Genomic DNA, 21,614 nt, shown 5'->3' on the forward strand with positions numbered 1-21,614 from the left:
GCTTAAAACCTAGATGATGGGTTGACAGGTGCAGCAAACCACCATGGCACATGTATAACAAACCTGCATGTTCTGCACATGTATCCCAGAACTTAAAGTAAAAGAAAAAAAAGAAAAAGAGAAAACACACACACAGTAAAATAAAATCATTTTAAGGCTTTATATATATATATAAAGTATATATATACATATGCTTTTTTCTTTTTCTTTTTTATTTAACAACCAGAAGGCATAGTTTAATTTATGTGTGTTAAAAGCATATTTGGGCCAACTCTGGCTTCCATACATCCTAGGGTTGTTGGGAGTATTACATTGGTTAATATACGGAAAGTATGTTGGCCAGTAGCCGACACCTGACTGTGATGTCTAACAAACGTGAGCCCCTTCCCCACCTGACAGACAGCAGAGTGCAGCTGGGGTGAGGCGACCTAAGAGGCTGGCTCTACTCTGTCTCTCTTCCACCTCTGCACCTCTCCAAGTCAATTTATAGAATACTCCAAACCCAGAGACCCAGCATTTTGAAATATAAATCATATCATACCATGATTTTCTTATATTGCATCCAAACAGTTTCTATAGGATGGCAGTGCAGTGCTGCTCTCCTCGGGGGCTATTGCCTGGCACTGGCCACACACAAGTCCCTTTCTGCTTCTGTAACTTTGGTAAATTGTGTACTACTATTCCCTCTTTCATTTACTTGTCCCCCACATACAGTTACAGAGCTCTGTCATGGACAGCCCTGTGTTGGGTCCCAAGACCAATAAAACACAAGTGAGACACAGAGAGGTAAATAAACAGTTACAATAGAGTGTGATAATATAAGTGCCAAGATAGAAAAATGCCCACGATTCTCAGAGCACTGAGAGGGTGGCTAGCTCAGAATGGGGGCTGAGGGAAGCATGGCCAGAGACAGCTTTCTACAAAAATGACTCCTCAGCTATAAGCCCTCTGCAGCAACAAACTTCTGTTAAAATGAGATCTGGGTAAAACACAGTAATTTTATTGTATTTTATTTTTTTGAGATGGAGTCTCATTCTGTCACCCAGGTTGGAGTGCAGTGGCGCCATCTCGGCTCACTGCAACCTCCACCTCCCAGGTTCAAGCGATTCTCCTGCCTCAGCCTCCCGAGTAGCTGGGATTACAGGCGTGCATCACCATGACTGGCTAATTTTTATATTTTTAGTAGAGACGGGGTTGCACCATGTTGGCCAGGCTGGTCTGGAACTCCTGACCTCAAGTGATCCGCCTACCTCAGCCTCCCAAGGTGCTGAGATTACAGGCGTGAGCCATCGCCCCCAGCCAAAACACAGTACTTTTAGTTTTGCAAAAAGGTAGAATCTTAAAATGAGAAGGAACCTTAGGAACTTGGTTACATATTTCTTCCATAGCTGGGTTCCAATTTGGGCTCTGCCATTTTTAAGCTGTGTGGTTTGGGGAAAGTTTCTTACGTTTTCTGTGCCTCAGTTTCTACATCAGTAAAATAGAGGTTAACAGTAGAACCTGGAATAGAGAAAGTTTTCAATGACTGTTGGGCATTGGAATTAATTCTTTCTAAGGTTAACAGTTTAGCTGATTATGGGCCTTCAATAAATTTAAAAACTCATAAATATTTTCTTTCAGAAGCCTTCAACATCGTATATGAAAGCCAGACATTGTTCAAGTCAGGTGCCTTATTATATTAAATTATTTAACCTTGAGAGTAGAAATATATATGAAAACAGAATGAAAGACTTTTAAAAAATTTCTCTGCCATGGACTTTAGATAACCTTTCCCCTAATAACCATGAAACTATTATATACATACTAAAATACACGAATAAGAAAATAAACCCTATTAATTCATACTCCTCTCAAAATTTATGAAATGGTCTAGGACTTAGTAAACCCCTTCTTAATAAAAAATGAGAATTAACAACGTACACAGAATCTTGCGAGAGGTATTTAAATACTTAAGGAAGCAAACTTTTGAAACACCCGTAGTTCATGAGGCATGTCACCTATATACAATTGGTTCACTAGGTAAAAGGAGATCATTAAAATAGCTCCAAGAGGCCAGTTTTGTTAGGCTAGACAGAATACATGCTTCAAATGTAATGAAAATCTATAGCTTTGAAAATATTACATAATCAAGATTTTCAGTTAAATAAGGCCGACCTTTTCTCCTAATAAGGAGGTTTTATTACATAGGGATAGATATTAATATAACATACTCAAAGCGCTAATGCTGAAAAAGGCTAGTCAAATTCACCCTTTTGGGATTTTGCCTTTGTGTTGCTACTTCCTCAGTATTTAAAGGTCAGAATTCACACACCCAGCTGAGGTTAGGAAGGCCCAGGAGATCTGGACTAGTGATTCTGGTAGAGCAGATGGCAAGGGCCGTGTGGTCGTTGACTCAGGCTACGTGCCCAGGCAATTGTTGTAAATTTAAGTGGATTTAGAACTGCCTTCAGTTTTCACTCTCTCCTACACCACAGAGCTTTCTAGAGTGTGTTCTATTCTGTGGGACATAACAGGATTTTGGCAATGTTAGATTAAACAAAGTTAAACATGCTTTGCTTCAAGATTTCTTGTGACCTTCAATGTGGTAATAACTCTTTGGAGAGATGCAGTACAGAACATCTCCTAAAGTTACTTAGCTCAGAAGCCTTTCTCGTAAAGCATCTTATGGAACAAAGTTTTTCAGACACACTTCTGAAAACGCTGTAATAATACATCCATTACATTGCCAAAGTAAACAGTGTAAATCAGCTTAAATCCTTTTAATGGCAGCCACTGTCCCAAAGATATAGTCTAAACTGGATGGCCTTGAACAATCCAGGTCCTGCTTGTCTCCCCAGCCTCCATTTCATTTCTCATCACACCCTTTCACACTCACAATCCTATGAGAAGGAACTACTGGTGGATTTTTTTGGAGATGGATTCTTAACTCCTCCAAGCATGCACTCTTTTGCTTGTTCCTACATCCGCTCCGTATTAGATCCATTATGGCATATACTGCCCTGATTCTAGCTGGCCGTCATTGAGGTTGGGACTGTGTTCTATACACTGTTATTATGCTGTTCACCCGGTGCCTACCACAGTGTGTGGCACACAGAAGGCCATAAATATATTCATGGAATTATTGAAATGATACCTACTGCTAGACAGCTGAGGGCACAGTAATTTAGGCTGCTGGTAATTTAGGAGTGCCTGGGCCCCACTTTGGAAAGATATAAAGGTTTGGTTTCTCCTATGTGGGCAGCAGAGGGTTCCTATTCTTCCTTAGCCACAAGATACTCTTTGATGAAAGCAGATCTATTGATCCATAGTGAGAGGGAAGCAGAGATGGCATATAGACTGGAATTTCCACACAAAGTTCTCTTTCTTGTCACTGGGACACTAGGCTCTATCAGGTGAATATAGGAAGATGACACAGACTTGGCGTAAAGGAAATGGAACCTGGTTGAACTCCTCAGAACTGCCAACTTTGGCTCAGAGCCAGGACCGCAGGATAACCTGGTGTAGGTACTTATTCATCAAGCCCATCTTTCCTTGGCATCCAGAGAGATATCATCACAGTTGGGGATGCAGTCATAGTAATTTCTTTCTCATCATTGCTATGGCATCTCAATTTTTTTTTTTTTTTGTCATTCAAGAACAATAGCATTGATGCTGTGTCTACCACTTTCATCCTGAAGTTTTGCCTTGTAGCAGGCTCACAGAAAAGACAAAGATGGTCACGCTATCAGTGTTCCACAGTGAGAAGGGACTAAAATTGCTTCTCCAGAACTTGGATTTCTCTATGACTTTCAAAGGGTTCTTTAGGATGGTGACCAACAAAGCTGGCAACCTTGCAGGACCATATCATGAGATCCAGAAATAGCCAGCATCAAGGTCTCTGTTGCTTCTAAGGTCACTGGAGTAGATTAACATCTCTAATTCAAGGTGACTGGCATATGTTGCTCAAGATGCAAGCCTTGTTTGCTTCTTGCTTCTTTCTTCTAATCTTCCTGCACAATGAGAATGGGGTTTCTGATCTCTGGTATATCACAGTAGAGTCCTGCACAGGTCGGTTTCTCAAAGATTCTTCCTCTCTGGCCATCACACAGTTTCCCAGTTCTTTCTTTCCTCACATCTGGGGCTTGGAGCTTGTGGCTGCCACTCCCATCTTGGAGAGATAAAAGACGGGTGCCCGTGTGTGTGCTTATTTCTGTGTACACATGTAACAGTTTTTCTTTTGGTTATAGCCCATTCATGCACTGAAATCAGGCAGCAAAGTATACTATGGTTGTGCAAGAAGGGCTCCATTTGTCATTGGGGAACTCTGCGGTAAAACCACAAATGTGCTGTCCCATCTGCTGGTTCCCCAAAGGGAAGGATGCAAATTCTTGTGTCTTTTTGGTTTCCCTTCATGGTAGGAGAGGTAAACAGCTTGATGGGAATACATGATGCTGCTATTGTTGTCATTTTTTCCCCAGAATGAGAAACTCTCAATGAATAATTAAATTCTGAGTCACAGGAAAAAGCTAAAATGAGAACCCAACTCTCAAACACTAAAGACCCAGTGCTTAAGACCCTCAAATTTGTTGCCTCTGTACATAAAGCTGCAGTCTTGTATGGGTGATGGAGGCAAGTGGAGTAGGAGAAGGGATAACAATTAAACTACAGTGTGGCCGGGCGTGGTGGCTCACTCCTGTAATCCCAGCACTTTGGGAGGCCAAGGCAGGCGGATCATCTGAGGTCCGGAGTTCGAGACCAGCCTGGCCAACATGGTGAAACCCCGTCTCTATGAAAACTACAAAAATTAGTTAGGTGTGGTGGTGTGCACCTGTAATCCCAGCTACTCAGGAGGCTGAGCCAGGAGAATCACTGGAACCCGGGAGGTAGACACTGCAGTGAGCCAAGATGGCGCCGCTGCACTTCAGCCTAGGCAACAGAGCAACAAGACACGGTCTAAAAAAAAAAAAAAAAAGAATTAAACTACAGTGAAGAGGGAGCAAAGCGAATGCAGAGTCATAGCTTCCCCTCTGTGGCGAAGCCATGTGTTTCCTGAGTTATAGAGATATTATTTAGTGAATATGTGAAAAAGACAAAGGCCACTTTGCTACCTTTTTTAATTTCTTGTAATTCTCTACATATTTTCAGAATCTGAATGGACTCATTTGCTACAGACTTAGTCCAGTTAAATCTTCTGAGACTTGAAGAGGGGCGGTTTGATACAGAAATTTGTATATTAACTAAACAGCCTTCAGAAAAAGTATGACAACTTCAATGAAATATACACTCTCTTAAGTTGGTTTTACTACTTGGAGGTAGCCTCACACCATATTAAATATTTCGCTGCCCATTTTACCATATCCAGTGAATATTAAAAATATTGTTCACTATATAGATCTGATTAATTGAAGAAAAATATAGCCTCTTATCGTTGACATTATGAGGTTAGAAATAGCATCCTATGCTAATCTGCAATGCCAAGAAATGAAGATGGTTTAAATCAGATCTCATGACTAATGCATAAGATCCAAAGTTCTTTTATTCCTGGCTATTTTAGACAACTGGGGTGTATTTTTACCCTAAAAACTAATTCTTAAGATTTATTGAAATAATACAAAATGACTTATAATTAACATCTCACAATCAAGATTTATAGTTTACTGATTATTCCAGAAATGATAATTTCCCCATCTTAATTTTGACAAATATGTATATGCAATGGTTTAAGTCCATATTCAAGAATATTTGATCCTTAGTTGTTGTTATTTTTGTTTTTAGATAATATCAGGAAAGATAATGTGCTTTAATAAAATGGAAAGTTTAGATTGATTTCTGCATTTGCTAGTCCATTTTAATTGTACTTATTGTGAATTCATTGAAATGGAAAGAAATATATCCAGCAATAAAGTAGGCCTGTTATTTTTGCTTGTTTTTGTTTTGGTCATGACAAACTGTGAAATGCTGTGTTTTTTCTATAGTTCTAGTCCATGAAATCTGCAATCTTTCCACTTGATTTACGAAGGACCCTTAATTACTGCTGTCATTAGCACCTAGTGTTCAAAACAGTCTGTTTAAATGTACTGTTAGTCTCACCTCCAAGTCCCTGCTTGCTTTATTTTTTTCCAAGGGTAAGTAAAACAATAATTGACTTAGTAACAACAATCATTATGTACAGTGAATTAAATAATATTACACATTTTTAAGCCTATTTCCATTTATTTAGAATTTGGTACTTGTGTGTTCAGACTGGCCTAGACTTAGAACAAGTGTCCGTAAGTAGCGCTGTTACTAGCGCAGACTTATTACTTCGGTTTTAAAACCAAGTCACTCATTTGCCTTTTTCTTTCCACATGGATAGGGATGACAGACAACTGCTGTAAAGCTTCAATGTTTCTGCCTGGTCATGCACATTTCTGCAATATAATGCATAAATGTATAACAACAACTTGGGATCGCTTGATAACCTCCCTTGGAATAAGGAAACCCAACCAGGCGCGTCCCCGCGCACGCGCGCGCGCGTACACAGACACACACACTCACACACGCTCTCACGCACACACACAGGTCAAAAGTTGATTTATTTCTGAGATCCCCCAGAATCTTTCTTCTCCCCGTTGCTGGCGACTCTGGGCTTCTCGGCAGGGCGGTAGTGTGGTTGGGGGCGTGGGAGGGGCGCGGGGCGCCGAGGCGACGGAGGCGGGAGCCGGGTGCTGGAGCGTGCCGCGCCCGCTCCTGCCGGGTGAGAGTCCGGGCCGGGTTTTGCGCCGTGTCCGCGGGCTTGTCTCACGGCCTCCAGCCGCCGCCGCTGCCGTGTTTACTGAGCTCGCGCGTCCTGATATCACTCCGCTGGCATGGAGGAGGAGGAGGAGGTGGAGGAGCGAGAGGAGGAGGAGGAGGCGGCGGCGGCGGCGGCGGCGGCGGCGAGCAGTTGATCATTGTGATGGTGGCAGGAGCAGCGGCGGCAGCGGCAGCCCAGCCGAGCGTTAGGTGCTGCTCTCCGCGCGGCGTTTTGCAAAGGACTTCACCGATCTACTTTTGCAGTCGCCTCGGACTGTCCATGTGTTTACTTCCCCCAGCCCGAGGATTCGATATCTAGGTTCCTGTGAAATGCAACTGAACAGCCAAAGTACTTTGAGAACACGGGGCGGCATAAACACCAAAACTTTTTTGTGGAAGGAAAATGCAATAAGCAAGCTTGCCGTTTTCCGATGCGGTGTGGAGTGAGTGTGTGTCGCGCGTGTCCGCACTGGAGGCATATGTTTGTGTGTGTACATGGGGTGTGTTTTTCGGTACGTAGGGAGAAAATGCTTGCCAACCACCGGAAATCTCCTGGAATTTATTAGAAAATAATGGATTATAAAAAGAAGGCAGGCGAGGAGCGGATCTCCCCTTGAGTTGCAACCCGATTTGCTGCTGGCTCAGTTTGTTGTGATTCTTTTTGTTGATAGGTGTCTGATGGTATTCCGATAACGTTCCCCCCTTTTCTTCCCCTCGAGCTTTTACAGTTTAAAAAAAGGAAACAAAAAACCACCCCAAAATCTCCCCCCCCCCTTTTTTTTTCGCCCCGTCGGGATCGCCGTTTCCATCCATGTGCTTGCGTCTCCCCCGCGTTCCACTTAAACTATTTTAATCCTTGGACCCAAGGAGGAGGCTGATAGGGGGGTGGATAAAAAAAGTTCTTCCAAAATAGTGTGCCCGGGGAGCAGGATGGGGGATTTCGCAGCCCCCGCTGCTGCCGCGAATGGCAGTAGTATTTGCATCAACAGTAGCCTGAACAGCAGCCTCGGCGGGGCCGGGATCGGTGTGAATAATACTCCCAATAGTACTCCCGCTGCTCTGAGTAGCAATCACCCGGCTGCCGGTGGCTGCGGCGGCTCCGGGGGCCCCGGCGGCGGCTCGGCGGCCGTTCCCAAGCACAGCACCGTGGTGGAGCGGCTCCGCCAGCGCATCGAGGGCTGCCGGCGGCACCACGTCAACTGCGAGAACAGGTACCAGCAGGCTCAGGTGGAGCAGCTGGAGCTGGAGCGCCGGGACACCGTGAGCCTCTACCAGCGGACCCTGGAGCAGAGGGCCAAGAAATCGAGCGCCGGCACCGGCAAACAGCAGCACCCGAGCAAACCCCAGCAAGATGCGGAGGCTGCCTCGGCGGAGCAGAGGAACCACACGCTGATCATGGTGAGGGTGCACGGGCAGCGGGCTTGCGGCGCGCGTTGGGGGTTGTGGTGGTGGTGGTAGTGGGGGGCGCGTGGAGCTTCTTACATAGGGGTACAAGGGTCTGATTTGCACGGTGGGTGAGGTGGGCTGAAGCCGAAGGGTTAACGTCAACTTTTCTTAGGGAAAAAGCTGCCGTCGCCGCTACCTGTTAATCTGTCAAGGTTGTCAGATTTAGGGAGGAGGGGGCGAGAGGGGAGAAGCCAGTCACGACTGCGAGGGGCGGAGGGAGCCTAGAGGAGCGTCGAAGTGAGGTGCTGGAAAAGTTTACCCCCTTCCCTTTCTTGGATACCGATTTGAAAGAGTGAACCCCTGAGTTGAAACCTTGCTCCTCCTCTTCGCCGCTTCCCACCCCACCTCTAGCCGCGCCGCCTCTCCTCCCCAGACCCGTCCCCCTACGCCCACCCCTCTGCACATCCGCTGGGTGCGTGGAGATGTTGATGCTGTCGCAGATTCTGGGCGGGCACCAGGCCCTCAACCCCTAGGGGGAAGCAGGGAAGGAGAGCCTCTCGCCTCCTCTCCCCAGCTCACCCACTTTGGGCTGAGAAAGTCTGAGAGTTTTGTGAATGAACTTTGAAGTGGGTGAGAAACAAGCGAGGGTGGTTGCGCGCGGGGGTGCTCGCGGGAGCGCGCGCGGATGCGGGGCGCGGGTGCGCTCCGCTGGTTGCTCGAGACTCGGGGCCAGCCCGGCAGGTGGAACGGCTGGGAGGGTTAAGAGGGGAGCGGCCTGGAGGGGGCGGGAGGGGAAAGCAACACCCAAGGTTTGCGCCAAGAGGCCCCACCATACAACTTCGCTTGGGATTCTTTCCTTTTTTCCTTTTAAACTTGCTTGCACGGAGTCCTCCGCTTGGCTCCCCCCCCGCCCCACTGCCCGCCAACTTTGGGGGCCTGCCTAATAAGCCCAGAGCAGTGGAAGGTAGCAGGGAGGTAAAAGAGGCTTAAATGGCTGGGTGGGCGGGTTCGAGGTAGGATGAGCAGCCAATGGCTTAACTTCTCCAGGAGGAAGGGGCAGTTCCCACCCCCCAAGCCGGAGGCTAGAATCCTTTCTCTTATCTCCCTTCTCCGGTTCTTTTGCTTTCCTTTCTGGGTGAGGGGAGGCCGGAAGCTTGGGAAAGGTGTCTGCGCCCCCTCCCCCACCGCGCCGCCCGGGTGCTGGGTGGGCCGGGCGACGGGAATCCTGGAGCGTGCCGGGGCCGCGCACCTTCGCCCGTTTCCCGTGCAGACCGCCCCGCGATCGGCGGCGCAGAGCCCGGCAGGGGCGGCCCTCCCGTCGTGCGGTTTAGAAATCGCACACGTTCCCGGTCTGTGAGTCCCCGGCGCCGGGGGTGGTGCCAGTGCTGCCACGGGCTTTCGCCGGGCGCTCGGGCCGGCGCTCGGTGACAAAGAGTCGGCTAGGGGGAGGGGAGGCGACGCCGCAGCGCTCGCTCCCCACCTCCCCCCACCCCGCACGTGAAGAGGAACAATTTGTTTATCTTGGGCCTCAAGAATCCTTCCCTCCTCCCAGTTCTCCGAGGGCGCCCATCCCCTCCTCCCTCCCCTCCCAGGTCGGCGCGATCCTGCCCAGTCCCGCCGGCAGCACCTTCCCTCCTCCTCTTCCTCCTCCCCCTCTCCTTCCTCCTCTTCCAGCCCCTCTTGCCCGCCTTCTCCCTCCCTTTTGGAACGTGGCCGTGGGGGAGGGAGCGGGAGGCGCTTTGTCCGCCTCGCGGCCCAGCTCAGCCCCCGGGGCCGCCGGGCTGGGAGGGGTGCTGCGCCCCTTGGCCCTGCCCCCTCCATCGCGGCTGTCCCCGCCCCGCCGCGCCCCCCATGCCCCCGCTCCCCTCCTCTTTCTTCCCCTGCGGCTGAGGCTGCCCGGAGCGCGAAGAAGGGGCCGTCTCGGTTGGTTTTGAGGAAGAACGACAGTCCCGGAGTCGGGGGAGGTTCTCGCTTTACAAACAGGAAGCCGAAAACCACTGACACACTGTAGCTTTTCTGATTGTAGCCGGAGGCGGGGCCGGTCCTGCATCTCGACTGTAGCTCCGGTCCCTTCTCCAACCTATTTCTCTCCCAGCCCCAGCCCCCCTCGCGCCCGTCCACGGAGGAGGAGATTCATTTTGTGAACCTGAGTCTGAGAATTTAAGAGGAACTGAAGGTTTCATTCCTGCCCACCCCGCGTCCTCTTTTCGTGTGTTTGTACACCCCACGCGCATAGGTTGCGCAGAAGTGGGCTCCTTTCGGGAGGCTCCAAAATTCCGGTGCCACAGAATCTCTCACAACCTTTGGGGATCAAGGACTGCTGTGACGTTTACCTCGCCAGCTGGGCGACCCTGGAACAAAAGCCAGTGCCGTTTCCAGTGCCGAGTCTCTGGACACGGCAAGATGAGTAGCGTTTGCGACCAGAAAGTTTTGGTGTTTGGGTTCTGTTCTCTGGTTTCCGCCCTGGGAGATGGGTGGAGGGAGGGCTCGGGTGCGCGCGCCTGGGTTGTGATACACTCGCAGGTGGAAGCAAGCCCAGCCTCCTGACCTTACTGGGAAGAAGACAGCAAACGCAAGCCGCAGCTTACTTTTGAAAATAAAAAGATAATGCTTGAATAGAGACATCAGCTGTAGATTTCATAGTGAATCCCAGTTTAGCAAATTAGCAACAGATAGACTTGAAAGATGACTGCCTGAAAACAAAATTTTCTATCAGTTTTATGACAATGATTTAGCCTGTTGATTAAACTTATACATTAATAAATGCCAGGGCTATGTTCGGAATAGGAGTGTATTTTAGCTTCAGCTGTTACATGTGCATCTCTCACTGGTATGTGTGATGAGTGTAATGAATGTTGTAATGTAAGCCTTAACTCTTAAACAGAGTTGCAAGTAAATTCTGTGTACCAAAAAAAAGAAAAAAAAACCCCGCATGCTCTACAAGTTATATTTCCTTTTAAAATAATTAGTTTAAAAAGTAACCTTGGCCTCTGAAATGAGAGTATTTTAGCAGTCTGTATATGAGGTAAAATCTCAAAAATAGAGATTGTAAAGAAAACGTTGCTCTTCATTTTCTTGAATTGACTGCTGGATTATAGTTGTACTCCAGTGAGGCACAGAACAATTAAATATAGTTCTCAGATTGGGCGCTCTATTTGGAAAGCCCTAAAGAAAAACAATGATCACACACAGCAAAATAATAATAAGGTGATATAAAAATAAAGATGAATAGGATTCTTTACTGTTTTATTGGTATTGTTTACCTTCTAAGGACCAGTATGTCCAAAGTACTAAATAGCGATTATCTTTCTGCCTTGCTTGGGTTAAGAAGGCAGTCCGGGCCGGGCGCGGTGGCTCAAGCCTGTAATCCCAGTACTTTGGGAGGCCGAGACGGGCGCCACGAGGTCAAGAGATCGAGACCATCCTGGCTAACACGGTGAAACCCTATCTCTACTAAAAAAGATACAAAAACTAGCCGGGCGAGGTGGCGGCGCCTGTAGTCCCAGCTACTCGGGAGGCTGAGGCAGGAGAATGGCGTGAACCTGGGAGGCGGAGCTTGCAGTGAGCTGAGATCCGGCCACTGCTGAGATCCGGCCACTGCACTCCAGCCCGGGCGACAGAGCGAGACTCCGTCTCAAAAAAAAAAAAAAAAAAAAGAAGGCAGTCTGATGAGGGCTTTGCCTCTTTTGATTTGTTTTCCTGTCTTACACATTTACAAGAGTGGGCATGAAAAACAAAAAGCAGAGTGGGTGAGGGGTAAAAATTTTTCGTTGGCTACAGGCTGCTGCAGAAGGGGCTGGGTTCTCACCTCACCAACCCTGTTGATAGAGTAGGTGGCGCAGGCCTGGGTTTGAAGCTGCACTACCTCAGGTATTAGGTCTGTTCTGAACATTAGTCAAATGATCCCACCCCAACCACCACCACTTTATTAACATAGAAGTTTTTTTCTTCCTCTCAAAAGACTTGGTGAAAACTATTGACTTCACCTGTCAGAGAGCCTCATTTGAAAATATATCTTTTAATTATTTGTGGTAACAAAAGGGGGCATTGTTTATTTGCTGTATTTGGAACTGAGGTCCTGGTTAAAATTTTAAGGTGAATTTCAATTGACAAGTTCATTTTCAAGCTGAGCAGGCACATCAAAAAGCATGACAGTGCACAGTTTTCAAAATTTCAAAATGCTGATAGTCTTACTTGACCTAGATAAGACCCATATTGTTTTCATGACCTCTTCACTGTATTAGCACCATCGTAACTTTCAGAGTGTGCTTAATTTATATACAGCTTACAGACTGCATAAATCTATGTGACCCCTGTTCTGAAGAGCTTATCACATAAAATTCATAACATGCATTTGATAATAAATGCATTATTACTGAGTATTGGAGACGGCTACAGCCCGTCCAAAATGTTCCATCCATTCCTGGAATAGATTCAGGAAATGTCAACATATTAGTCCACTGCTAAATCTCCTTATACATGAATCTGGCTTCCCATTTCTTACCCTGTTGAAGGTAAATTACTGGCTCTGTATCAATTTTTTTGGCAAGCTCGTACTACCAGGCTATTTCTACATCTTCCCTATGATAACCTTTTCTTCAGCTTATCCTGTTCTGCCACTAGCATGGGTAACAGGATAGACTTTCGGAAAGCTTTCCATTACCCAACACAGTGTGCCTTAAGTTTGTGGAAAACTTTTTGAAATTTCATTTTTTCTGTCCTTCACATGTATTTCTTTTCTTTTAATTCTCAAGAAGCATTTTTTTAAGCTCCAATACATATTTAATTCTGTTATGTTCTTTGGTTGTGGTACATTTTATTTAGTACTGGGTAGCCAGTGGTCAGAAAAGTAGAAGCAGAGTTAGTTAACCATTAATCATAATCTACAAAATGCTCTTCAAGCTGGGTTCCTTCCCGAGGAAAGCCAAGTTTTCAGGAAGCTAGTATGCTTGATACTTTCTATCCTGTCTCATTAGAATTATAAGGGCAAGCTTTAGAATCTTTTTCAGGTTTGCTGCCACCTGATAGGAGAAAAATGGTCAGTCCTGGTACATAGTTTACTGACATCTCTGGAAGAAGAAAGATGAGGAATTTAAACATTAAAATAGAGTTTTATAGAGTTATTTTCTGAATATTGCTGTGAGACTAATAGCCAACTGTTGGTAAAGAGGTTTTCCTGCCCATTTGGTTGAGATAGGAATAAGGTATTTCTCTCTCTCATGCATGCACGTGCGCGTGTGCACGCGCACACACACACACTCTCACACGTTCACTCATTCACTTACCCTGGTGAGGGTGCCAGTCAAGGGATCTAGTGTAAGAACCTGTTTTGCATGTTACATAGTAATTCTTGGATACATTTGAAGTACTTGTGTGATTACTGTTCCCTGTTTGTTAAGTAACAGTCCTGTCTTATACTCTTGAGCTCAAAAGGCGAAATTCTGTTGTCTTTTTCCACATTACCCATCTTGGAGAACTGTGAAATCAATCAATCATACATCAGACTCTTATAAAGAGGAACATATTTAAAACTCACTGTCAAGATTTTCATAGTGTCTACCTTTTAAGTCTCCCAAATAGCTTTACATTTTTCACTCTATTATTCAAAGGCTGATTATTGAGTTTTCAGATCCTCTGGCTGCTTGCTTTGTTTTTCCTTCCCCCACCTGCTGCCAACCTTTTGGTCTTTTCAGTGATCTTTAACACCTTTATCAAAGAGTGGGAAGAAGCAATAAGAAGAGAAAAAATTTAATTTTGGTGCTCCTGACTCTCAGAACTAATGAAACAATCGGATACAATACCATTTTGGATTTAATATGGATTTGCCTTTATTCTTCCTTAGCACAAATAATAAAGACTGAGTTTCTAATTTCATTCATTCATTCAACAGCATTGGTACATTGTCTGTAGTGCTTCATGGAAGTTAAAATGCTAAATCACGCTCTTGCATCCAAGACTTTGACAATGTATATTCTCTGTAGATTTTCAGTATTATGCTAGCCAGATTCAAGGGGATAACAATTTTTTTTTTTTGTTTTTGAGATGGAGTCTTGCTCTGTCGTCAGGCTGGAGTGAAGTGGTGCAATCTCGGCTCACTGCAAACTCCGCCTCCTGTGTTCAGTTGATTCCCCTGCCTCAGCCTCCCCTGAGCAGATGGAACTACAGGCATGTACCACCATGCCCCGCTAATTTTTTGTATTTTAGTAGAGACGGTGTTTCACCATGTTGGCCAAGATGGTGTCGATCTCCTGACCTCGTGATCCACCCACCTCAGCCTCCCAAAGTGCTGGGATTACAGGCATGAGCCACCACACCCGGCCAAATTTTTAAAAATCAATATAGTCATTGGTGCTAATGACAGCAGTTTCAGGCTTCAGGATGTTATATCACCTTTCCATGATTTTTAAGGAAAACGTAATATGCTTTACTTTCCTGTTGTTTCAAACCAATTTGACATTGTATCTGCAAAATAAGTTAATTTGCAGATGACTGCTCCAAAATTACAGGTTCCCCCACAAATTAAATTTTTATTACAAATACAGTCTGCTTTCCAGATTCCAAAAATTCACTATTCAGTTTTGTGAGTTGCAAATGTAGCTTCTGAAAAATCAGCTGTCACCAATAACTGATTTAGTTTAATTTTTTTGTTATTGTTTAAATCTAAGAAATTTTAAAGAACAAAAGAAATAGGGTTAGATAAAATTACTCAGAAAATGGAGTTGAGGGCCTGCTGTATAATAAGTACTTAAAGATCATGGGGTTCCATTCAGTGGATCAGAGAAGGAGCACACTTTTTTAAAAGTCTACTTGGCAATTCCATCTGTTAAACAGTGGAGGGGTTTTTGAGTTCCTTTCTCCATTTGGGACAGAAGAACAGCATTCAGCATTCTTTGAGGGTCACATGCACACATGGATAGGAGCAGGAAATTACTACTATGGCAAGCTGTGCATACTATTCTTGGAGGAATTTAATAAAAAAATCTCAAAAGGTGACTGGGCATGGTGGCTCATGCCTGTAATCCCAGCACTATGGGAGACTGAGAAGGGTGAATCAATTGAGGTCAGGAGTTCAAGACCAGCCTGACCAACATGGTGAAAGCCCATCTCTACTAAAATACAAAAATTAGTCTGGCGTGATGGCACACGCCTGTAATCCCAGCTACTTGAGAGGTGAGAGGCTGAGGCAGGAGAATTGCTTGAACATGGGAGGTGGAGGTTGCAGTGAGCCGAGATTGTGCCATTGCACTCCAGCCTGGGCAACAAGAGTGAAACTCCTCAAAAAAAAAAAAAAAAAAAAAGGCCGGGCGGCGCAGTGGCTCACGCCCGTAATCCCAGCACTTTGGGAGGCTGAGAGGGCGGATCACCAGGTCGGGAGTTCGAGAAGAGCCTGACCAACAGGGTGAAACCCCATCTCTACTAAAAGTACAAAAATTAGCCGGGTGTGGTGGCGCATGTCTATAATCCCAGCTACTTGGGAGGCTGAGGCAGGAGAATTGCTTGAACCAGGGTGGTGGAGTTTGCAGTGAGCTGAGATCATGTCACTGAACTCCAGCCTGGTGACAGAGCGAGATCCTGTCTCAAAAACACAAAACAAAACAAAACAAATCTCAAAAGGCTTGCAGTACTTCCTCTGACATAAAGAAAGTGATTCCGCACGAATAATTTAGGCACCTTTTGATTATATTGGACTTCCAGTTGGTTGGAAATAACCTTTATGCTGAAGTAGAACCTTTTAAAATGCTAATAACTAATATTCATCCCCCTTTCGCAATGGCTTAACAACTATAGCAAACTTAAGTGAAATATTTAGTTTTTAACTAGGAACTTTCAGAATTTTCCTAACTCCTTTTATCTCCATCCTGTTGAGTAGAATCTGGTTGTGTATCATTTCATGTTTATGGACCCTCCACCCCTCAACTGTTAACAGCGTTTACTTCCATGGGTAAAGGAGGTTATTAGGTTACATTGCTGTGTATCTCTTCTTCCCTTTCCCAACATCTTTCTCCACCTCCAGAGTACGTCTGGACAGGGGCTTCTACCCCTTCAAAGGAAAAGGCCGAAGTGCTCTAAGTCTGTTTGTGTAGATTCAACCTGGGTTGCAACTGTGACTCAAAAGGATTGCACAGCTCTGAAAGATATGCTCTGCTTGTGCCCTTTATTCTCACTCTGGTTGGTTATTTTTCTTTCTTTATTTGTTAGATGCTGAAAGTAGCTCAGTGATTGAGAGTGAATCTAAAAGGCTGGGTACCCAGTAAAGGGCTTGAACTAGTGGTAAGGTAGGAGAGGCAAAAAGGGATGAGCATTTTGGAGGCATCACCTAGAATGGATATCAGGGTAGAGAGACATGTGAGAGCATGTGTGGATAAACAGACTATATGCTGGTGCTTTGGGAGTTTACAGAAGTAAAGCATGCTTTTAGTAACCTATTCTGAACTTGGAGAACTTACTGAAACTCGAATATATATTTTTAAGAGCTAATGGCTATATTGTTTGTACCTGGAAAACAAATCACGTTCCTGAAATATTTCCGTGCTCTCTTAAATTATTACTACTGCCATGTGAATGGATTTACTATAGGATTCCTTATAAAAAATTATTTCCTTTTTGGTTTTGCTTTTTTTTCAGAGACAGGGTCTCACTCTGTCACCCAGGCTGTAGTGCAGTGGCACGATCTACCTCCCATGTTCAGGCAATTCCCCTGCCTCAGCCTCCCGAGTAGCTGGGACTACAGGTGCTCACCACCACTCCCAGCAAATTTTTTGTATTTTTGGTAGAGATGGGTTTTTGCTGTGTTTCCCAGGCTGGTCTCGAACTCCTGAGCTCAGGCAATCCACCTGTCTTGGCCTTCCAAAGTGTTGGGATTACAGGCATGAGCCACTGAGCCTGGCTTTAATTCATTGATTATTAACTGGTAGAGGTTTGGCCCTACCCCAGGAATATTTGGCAATGCAGGGAGACATTTTTGGTTGTCATAGCTGGAGGGCTGCTGCAGATGTCTAGAAGGCAGGGGTAGAGGTGGGTAGAAGGAAGGGATTCTACTAATATCCTACAAGAGATTACACCCATAACAGAGAGTTACCTGATCCAAAATATTGCTGCTGATGAGGGGCCCTGCTTTAAACAAAGAGCTCTCTTGGAGTTTTGAAAATATGAAAGAAGATGGGTTTACACATGTGGCATTACTCTCAGCTTTTTAAAAACACTCATTACTTGAAGAGTGGAGAGAGGCAGAGGTGCAGCGATGAGGTAAAGGATGCCTGGGAAGAAGTTAGAGGACTGCTGTGTTGCATGGCAGCGCCATCCTAGCTGGCCATGTGGTATGATGTTCTGGCTGTTTACTTCATGATTGTTATCTCTTCTTGCCTGTCAGAAAGGTGAATGGTTGTCTTCTTTTGAGACGGAGTCTTGCTCTGTCACCCAGGCTAGAATGCAGTGGCGTGATCTCACCTCACTGCAACCTCCACCTCCCGGGTTGAAGCGATTCTTCTGCCTCAGCCTCCTGAGTAGCTGGGATTATAGGCATGCGCTACCACGCCTGGCTAATATTTGTATTTTTAGTAGAGATGGAGTTTCGCCATGTTGGTCAGGCTGGTTTTGAACTCCTGACCTCACGATCTGCCTGCCTTGGCCTTCCAAAGTGCTGGGATTACAGGTGTGAGCCACCACGCCTGGCCAGTTGTCATTCTTTTTACCTCAGAGTCATTGATCAAACGAGTTAGTATATGTAAAAGTCTTGAACACCTTATGGTGCTGCACAAATGCTAGGCATATTTTAATGAATTACTTTCATTTCACTTAGTTGTTGCCTTCTGCCCAAATGTGGACTTAAAGTTGAGTGATTTGAGGCTGATTTCACTCGTGCACAAGCCAACGTCTCCTGAACATGTGCTGAACAACTGCTGCACATTGGCCACTGTTTTAGCCACTGGGGATGCAGTGGTGAACAGATGTCCTTGTTCTCAACGGGACTGCAGCAGGACATAGTTTCACATTTCAAATTAGTTTTATGAAATGGTATTTGTTGTCTTATTAGACATGTAAATGGAAACACTTAAAAAAACTAACATTTAGGAAAATCCTAAGGGCATTAGATGCTTTGTATCTTCTTGCAAGCATTGCTTTCTGTAACAAAATTCATTTCAAATAAAACTGTGCAGAGGAGAGGATTAGTTGGTGTGGTGGAGAATAAAATTAAGGTATGGTAGAGTTATTAAAAATGAGGCAGATTGTCTTTCTTTCCCCCCTTGTTTTTGGGACTAGGTGACACTTGTAGCACTATGATCATGGCTTGACATTGAGCTTTCAGAGGAAACTAGACAAAGAGGAGAACATTTAGAAAGAAGCATGCAGGAAGGTGCAAAGTCTTGAAACGATGTCACAGGAAGAACAGTTGAAAGACCTGGAGGTGTTTAGTCTGATTTAGGGGGTGCTAGGATTGCTTTTTTAAAATATTTGAAGGACTGTCACCTGAAGAAGGGATTAGATGTGCTCTGTATGGCCTCAAGGGGATAAATTTAAGATCTTTGGTTGACAGTTATTAGGATCCAGGTTGTGGTTTAATAGATATATTTAAAAAGCCAATCTTATGAAAATTTAAGCTGTTCAAAGACGAAATAGGCTGCTTTGCTCAGTAGAACTGTCCCAGCAAAAGTTGTTCATTTGGCTGGAACATTGGAGAGGGACCGGGACTTTGTCTATTCATTATTATATTCCTATGACTTGAAAAGACCTACCTGTACATAGGAGGAACTCTAAATTTAATTTGTTGAATAAATTACTAAATAAAAGTAAATAGGTTAAGAAGTGACTTAATTTCTCCCCTCAATGTTATTTCCTTTCTCAGAAGTAACTACAGTCTGGAATCTTTCTCCAGACCCTCTTCTGTTCACTTACATATATATTATATATTGTACATATTGTACATAATCACATATTCATTTTTTCCTACATAAATGGAATCATATTATGTATACTTGTCTGAAATACACTTTTTTCTCTTTCATATATTTTAGAGAGCCATCCAAGTTGGTACATATAGATCCTCAACTCATTCTTTTTAACTGCTATATAGCATTCCATATTATGACCGTTTCATAATTTATTGAATGATTCTCTATTGATAGATACTTTAGTGGTTTCTTATTTTTTGCCAATTAAATGTTTCTGTAATGAACATCCTTATCCATATATCCTTATACATATGTGAGCATTTCTGTAGCACAGATTTAGGGTTCTTTCTATAGATATAATATGTATAAAGAGAAAAAAGTTGGCGGAAAAATCTCTTAATCTAATACGGTTTAATATAGCACCTGAATCTTATTACAGCCCATTTTAGGGCAAATGATAATTATGTCTCCTTAACAATATGGCTTAAAGCAGTATCAACTCTAGTAACTGGTGTTTTTCTTTGCACAGAACACTACTAGTTTTTAAAGGCTGTGTATTTGGCAAATAACACATCTTATAGGAGTGACGTTCCTTTTTCTCAGCTGGCCCTTAAAGAGGTTTTACTGAAGGAGGAACCTGTTCAACCAGGTCCTGCTCATTCTGTGAAAGTGGGAAATTCACTTCCTTGAACAAGTTTGTGGTTCTTTTTTACCTTTCCTGAGCTTTGTGTTTCATAGGCGTGATTATATGGCTTTATTTGCAAAATGTATTTCAGTGGGTGATACAGTACCTGGGGTGTTCATGGGTGCAGATTGGAGTGGTCATAAAAATCTCAGGTCTGTGAGTTGCCACTTCCTACAGGTTAAATTACCCTGACTAATCCAGTCATCTGTGTAACACGGTAATAACAACCTGCTGACCTGGCCAACTGTAGAAAATGCATCAAAATGACTTGCTTCGACAGGCACCTTATAGCATTTGTTTAAACAGCGAGAAGTCCTATCAGTTTTCATTATAAACAGGTGCTGCAGTGGTCTGACGACTGCCCTTCATCAGAGTTCTTAGTTGTTTTGCTTTCCCTTTGGCATAGCAGCTCCCCTACACTGAGATAATAATAATTATCATCTATATTTTTACAATAGCCAGAGCAACCTGGCTCCAGAATCTGTGCTCTTGGTTATTACATTTTTCTGCCTTCACCTGAGTGCAGTGTTTCTTCTTGGAAAGGTTGTCTGAGCAACTGCATTTTCTAAATAGCCGTGTTTTCCCAAAGAGCAGTTCTCATCTATTTGACTTTCCTTTATCGGTCTGAACAGGAGCCACAATTCAGGGACATGGTAGTGGTGGTTCTTGCCAGGCCCTGCTGTTTTATGATGAGGTCCCCAACTTTGCTGTCTCCTGGCCTCACGTACCTCTGGCCTTGAGTGTTTCTCCTCTCCTCATCTCCTTTCCCACCATGTCATGTTCTACCTTTGTGACAGTGACAATAGGACCTGGAACCTTGTACAAGGTGCATGTGGCAATGATTTGACCCAGAGAGATAAACCAAGGGTGGGAATGTACGTGATCCGGGGCCTAAACTTTATATGTCATTCTCTACCAAATGATTCCAATAAACTAAGTATTATGCTTCAATTTATAATCTAGATTTGGTTTAGGCATTTTTTTTGCCATTTAGCTGGGCCCATAGCATCTTATTGCTTCCTTCTTTATTCTGAACCTTTGGCTAGCTAAGTTAATGCAGCTATGTGCTCACTGTAAGCTTTAGGGAAGGGGGCTTCCTCATTCCAAAGATAGCTAGGTGCCTTCTGTTTCAGTGGCTTAAATGGCAAAAGTTGGTTATGTACATACAATAAAAAACTTCTCTCTTAATCTTGCACCTAGGCCATCCAATATGATAAATTAAGAGATTCTATTTTTAAATTTTTTTAATTTTTTTTATTTTTTGAGATGGAGTCTCACCCTGTCGCCCAGGCTGGAGTGCAGTGGCGCAATCTTCGCTCACTACAACCTCTGCCTCCTGGGTTCAAGCAATTCTCCTGCCTTAGCCTTCTGAGTAGCTGGGACTACAGGTGCGTGCCACCATGCCCAGCTAATTTTTTTTGTATTATTAGTAGAGACGGGGTTTCACCATACTGGCCAGGCTGGTCTCGAACTCCTGACCTCGTGATCCACCCGCCTTGGCCTCCCAAAGTGCTGGGATTACAGGCATGAGCCACCGTGCCCGGCCCCAAATAAAGAGATTCTTAAAGGTGCTACTCTGGTCATGCAATAAAATTTCAACCTGTAACTTTTCCTTAATTATTTAGTTTAGCTACTCTACTGTCCCTCTGAGGAGTGCCATCTTATTTTTTGTGTTTGCTTCTAATATTTCATGGTTCTATTTCTTTTATTTCTAGCACTAGAATGTTTTCTTTCAAGGATGACTTTCACCTATATGCAAGGTAGACAACTATCGTGCATTTTTCATGAAGTACAACACTTCTCTTTTTATTGATTATAGATAAATGGTTATCTAAATGTTTTGAATGTTAGTTATTTCATAGCTATCTGACTATAACAACTACTAGATAAAAACTCTTTTC

At 44.3% G+C, this 21,614-nt stretch overlaps 1 protein-coding gene across 1 annotated transcript in view; it reads left to right on the forward strand.

Annotated features, from left to right (window-relative positions):
* The first annotated feature begins 6,821 nt into the window (after positions 1-6,821).
* MAML3 (mastermind like transcriptional coactivator 3) overlaps positions 6,822-21,614 on the forward strand; it is a 436,712-nt gene continuing 421,919 nt past the window's right edge. Inside the window, exon 1 of the mRNA XM_009207594.3 lies at positions 6,822-8,151. Coding sequence (XP_009205858.3) covers positions 7,684-8,151 — 468 coding nt within the window. The 5' untranslated portion in view covers positions 6,822-7,683. The remainder of the gene's footprint in view (positions 8,152-21,614) is intronic.

The sequence above is a fragment of the Papio anubis genome, chromosome 3, assembly GCF_008728515.1.
Source record: "Papio anubis isolate 15944 chromosome 3, Panubis1.0, whole genome shotgun sequence".
In the NCBI taxonomy this organism is placed as follows: Eukaryota; Metazoa; Chordata; class Mammalia; order Primates; family Cercopithecidae; genus Papio; species Papio anubis.